The sequence below is a fragment of the Aegilops tauschii genome, chromosome 3, assembly GCF_002575655.3.
Source record: "Aegilops tauschii subsp. strangulata cultivar AL8/78 chromosome 3, Aet v6.0, whole genome shotgun sequence".
NCBI classification, from domain to species: domain Eukaryota; kingdom Viridiplantae; phylum Streptophyta; class Magnoliopsida; order Poales; family Poaceae; genus Aegilops; species Aegilops tauschii.
Genome location: NC_053037.3, coordinates 547,750,103 through 547,754,962, shown reverse-complemented (window position 1 = coordinate 547,754,962; position 4,860 = coordinate 547,750,103). Strand labels below are relative to the sequence as shown.

General features: G+C 54.7%; 1 protein-coding gene across 1 annotated transcript; it reads left to right on the top strand.

Annotated features, from left to right (window-relative positions):
* Positions 1-1,771: 1,771 nt before the first annotated feature.
* LOC141020657 (uncharacterized) lies at positions 1,772-4,635 on the top strand. Its single transcript, XM_073495579.1, has 3 exons — positions 1,772-3,187; positions 3,771-4,325; positions 4,570-4,635. The coding sequence occupies exons 1-3, from the start codon at positions 1,772-1,774 to the stop codon at positions 4,633-4,635; spliced, it is 2,037 nt and encodes a 678-aa protein (XP_073351680.1).
* The last annotated feature ends 225 nt before the right edge of the window (positions 4,636-4,860 follow it).

The following is a 4,860-nucleotide window of genomic DNA, read 5'->3' as shown; positions in this document are numbered from 1 at the left end:
CATGCCCATGGGCAAGATGACTAATACTCCGTTCTCCGGAACAATGGAGCGAGCAACAGACTTGTTGGAAATAATACATACTGATGTATGCGGTCCGATGAGTGTTGAGGCTCGCGACGGGTATCGTTATTTTCTAACCTTCATAGATGATTTGAGCAGATATGGGTATATCTACTTGATGAAACATAAAGTCTGAAACATTTGAAAAGTTCAAAGAATTTCAGAGTGAAGTGGAAAATCATCGTAACAAGAAAATAAAGTTTCTACAATCTGATCATGGAGGCGAATATTTGAGTTGCGATTTTGGTCTTCATTCGAAACAATGTGAAATAGTTTCGCAACTCACGCCACCTGGAACACCTCAGCATAATGGTGTGTCCGAACGTCATAACCGTACTTTATTAGATATGGTGCGATCTATGATGTCTCTTACCGATTTATCACTATCGTTTTGGGGTTATGCGTTAGAGACAGTTGCATTCACGTTAAATAGGGCACCATCTAAATCCATTGAGACGACACCATATAAACTGTGGTTTGGCAAGAAACCCAAGTTGTCGTTTCTTAAAAGTTTGGGGCAGCGATGCTTATGTGAAAAAGTTTCAACCTGATAAGCTCGAACCCAAATCGGAGAAATGTATCATCATAGGATACCCAAAGGAAACTGTGCTGATCATGTATCACCTTCTATCACATATCCGAAGGCAAGATATTCGTTGCTAAAATGGATACTTTCTAGAGAAGGAGTTTCTCTCGAAAGAAGTGAGTGGGAGGAAAGTAGAACTTGATGAGGTAATTGTACCTTCTCCCGAATTGGAAATTAATTCATCACAGAAATCAGTTCCTGTGATTCCTACACCAATCAGTGAGGAAGCTAATGATGATGATCATGAAACTTCGGATCAAGTTACTACCAAACCTCGTAGGTCAACCAGAGTAAGGTACCGCACTAGAGTGGTATGGTAACCCTGTTCTGGAAGTCATGTTACTTGACCATGACGAACCTACAAACTATGAGGAAGCGATGATGAGCCCAGATTACGCAAATGGCTTGAGGCCATGAAATCTGAGATAGGATACATGTATGAGAACAAAGTATGGACTTTGGTTGACTTTCCCGATGATCGGCAAGCCATAGAGAATAAAATGGATCATCAAGAAGAAGGCGGACGCTGATAGTAGTGTTACTATCTACAAAGATTGAATTGTCGCAAAAATGTTTTCAACAAGTTCAAGGTGTTGGCTACAATGAGATTTTCTCACTTTTATCGATGCTTAAAAGTCTGTCCGAATCATGTTAGCAGTTGCTGCATTTTATGATTATGAAATTTGGCAAATTGATGTAAAGACTACATTCCTGAATGGATTTCTGGAAGAAGAATTATATATGATGCAACCTGAAGGTTTTATCGATCCAAAGGATGCTAACAAAGTGTGCAAGCTACAGTAATCCATTTATGGACTGGTGCAAGCATCTCGGAGTTGGAATAAATGTTTTGATAGTGTGATTGTTAGCGTATATAGCTTGTGTGCGTGTGTGTTGACACAGCAGTCACCACGAGCGGTTGTGCTCAGAGACTGGCCACGATGATGGCAGTAGTGGGGCGAGTGGTAGAGGTAGTGGCACACGTCCCAGCCACGGCTGTGGTTCTGTAAGTGTATATATGACCCAGCCTTTGTGCTAATGAAAGTGTGCTGAATCCCTAATTCATCTAACATGGTATCAGACGCAGAGGTTAACCCTGTTGCGCACGATCCTCCTTCCGCTGCCATGGATACTAACCCTGTCCAGACTCCTCCTCCCTCTCTCGACGGCGACGATGGCACTCTGTCCGTCGCTGCTGAGCCTGTCGACGGTGCAGCACCACCTCCCGCGCCCGCAGCGCTCCGTATCGCGCCCGCTGCCCCAGCTGCCGTCGCCGTGCCGGTTGCGCGGGCAGCCATCACCCAGCCTGCTCCTCCCTCCGTCCTTCAGACGGTCGACATTCAGCGCCTCGTCCCCGTGGTGCTTGACCTCACCGCTGGCAACTACGCCCAGTGGCGTCGTCTCTTCGACACCGCGCTGGGCATGTTTGGGCTCCACGACCACGTCGGCACCGATGCCCTGCATCGCCCCGACCACCCCGACTGGCTGATGGCCGATCATGCCGTCGTTCATTGGCTCTCCACCACCATCTCGCCTGACCTTCTCGATGCGGTCATGCACCCGGAGGACACCGCTGCCGCGGTCTGGGCCACCGTCGACGCCATCTTCAGGGCCAATCAACTCTCCCGCGCCGTCTACATCGACGCGGAGTACCATGCCCTCGTCCAAGGAGATCTGACCATCATGCAATACTGCACCAAGCTCAAGGTCTTCACCGATCAGCTTCGCGATCTGGGGCAGCCGGTCTCTGAACTACGGCAGGTGTTCCATCTGTTGCGCCGACTGAACCGCCAGTACCACGGCGCCATCCCGCACATCACGTCGTGTGACCCTCTTCCTTCCTTCCTGGAGACGCGCTCGTTCCTGCTGCTTGAGGAGCTCCATGCTGAGCAGGCGGCTCGTCACCAGAGCGCCCATGCGCTGATCGCTGCGCGCCCTCCGATGCTAGCGCCCGCTACCCCACCAGTCGACTCATCGGGCTCCGGGGGCGGCCGTGGACGCGGGCGCGGGAAGAAGCATGGACGTGGTCACGGGGGGGCTTCTAGCTCTACTGGCCCGCAGCCTCCGCCCGGCTATCCCGCACCGGCGCCCGGCGCCAACTCCTGGACCGGCCTTGTTCAGGCTTGGCCTGTTGCCTGGCGCGCCCCTGGAGCCGGCGTGCTCGGGCCTCGCCCCGGGACCCCTCATCAGCAGGCCATGATGGCCATGCCGTCTGCACCGCTGTACGGCTACGACGCCCCCGGGGGCCCGCCGCCTGGCTACGGCTACTCTGCTGCCCCCGGCGGCCCGCCGCCTGGCTACGGCTACTCTGATGCCCCGTCTCCTCAACAGCAGCAGACCTGGGACATGGCGTCGCTCCAGGCTGCGCTGCACAATGCTACGGTCGGTCCATCGTCGTCGGGCAGCACATCCGACTGGTACCTCGACTCCGGCGCTGCTGCGCATATAGCCTCCAACCCGGGTATTCTCTCCTCCCTTCGTCCTTCCTCCACACACACCTCCATCATCGTCGGGAATGGCGCGCACCTTCCCATCACGCACGTTGGCACGGGCTACCTTGCCACCTCTACCAATGCTCTCGCTCTCCGCAGCGTTCTTCTTACACCATCTCTTGTCAAAAATTTGCTATCTGTTCGACAGCTCTGTCGTGAGTAGAGTTTGATGTGTTTGGTTTTTCTGTCAAGGACCTCTGCACCCGGATGGTGATTCTCCGATGTGATTCGGAAGGCGATCTGTACCTCGTTGTTGGTGCCTCCTCCACGCGTCCTGCTCTTCGTTCGCTGGCGTGGTCACCACCGACCTCTGGCATCAGCGGCTGGGACACTCAGGGCGCGCTCCGACCGCCGGTTTCGAGTTCGCCTGCACCCCGTCCTCCTCTCACTCATGCCGCGCGTGTCGCCTGGGCAAGCATACGCGGCTCCCGTTTCAGCAATCTACAACTTGTAGTTTCTTTCCTTTCCAGCTGTTACACTTAGATATTTGGACATCTCCTGTAACTAGTGTCTCTGGTTATCAGTTTTATCTTGTAATCCTCGACGATTATACCCATTATGTGTCGACGTTTCCATTGCATCATAAGTCTGAAGCTCTACCTGTCATCGTTCAGTTTTTTGCCTACGTTCAGACTCAATTTGAGCGTCCGCTCCTTGCCCTGCAGACTGACAACGGCCGCGAGTTCGATAATGCGGCCGTTCGCTCCCTGCTCGCCACTCACGGCATGGTGCTTCAGCTCTCTTGCCCTTACACTAGTCCACAGAACGGCAAGGCGGAGCGCATCTTGCGCACGCTCAACGACGCGGTTCGCTCCCTTCAGTTCCACGCCTCCATGTCATCCCGTTTTTGGGCAGAAGCACTCAGCGTCTCCACTTTCCTTTTGAACCGCCGGCCATGCCGCGCCAGTTCACCCCTTACACCGCACGAACTCCTCCTTGGCGTTGCACCAGACTACTCCGTTCTTTGCGTGTTCGGCTGTCTATGTTATCCCAACACATCTGCCACCGCGCGCCACAAACTCGACCATCGCTCCGTCGCCTGCGTTTTCCTCGGGTACTCTACTGATCACCATGGCTACCGGTGCTTTGATCGTGCCTCCGGCCATGTGATCACGTCGTGCCATGTTCGCTTCGACGAGCGCACGTTTTCGTTCGCCACGGTTGAGCCCCTGATGCCTCCACCGCACGTATGCCTTCCAACTTCACCACTGTTGCTTGGCGGCTGCCCGCCGTCGCGCTCCTCCCCCCACCCAACACCGCTTCGAGCACACGCCCTTCGCTCTCACACTCTGCTCGCTCTACCGGCGCATCTCCCTCACACACGCCGCGCGCGCAAGTGCGCGATTCAAAATCCACCACCCGATCACCATCGGACGGCTCGGGCGGGCCTTCTGTGACTGCTCGCGCTTCTGAATCACATTCAGACTGCAGCCCCGCTTCGGCGGGTGGATCAGTTTCAGCGCTTGGATCTTCTACCAGCACCGCTTCCTCGCCTGAACTGCTCCCTGATCCTCCACCCACCTCCTCTCCACCCCGCGGCGTGCTCACGCATGCGCAGGCCGGCGTCTTCCGGCCAAACACACGCTATGCCAAGGACTATGCCTGTGTCACCGAAACCGCACCACCCTCGGGCGCTTCTCCTCTTCCCCGCTCCATTCATGCTGCCGTGCGCGATCCAAACTGGCTCGTCGCGATGCGCGATGAGTTCGCCGCCCTGGTCAG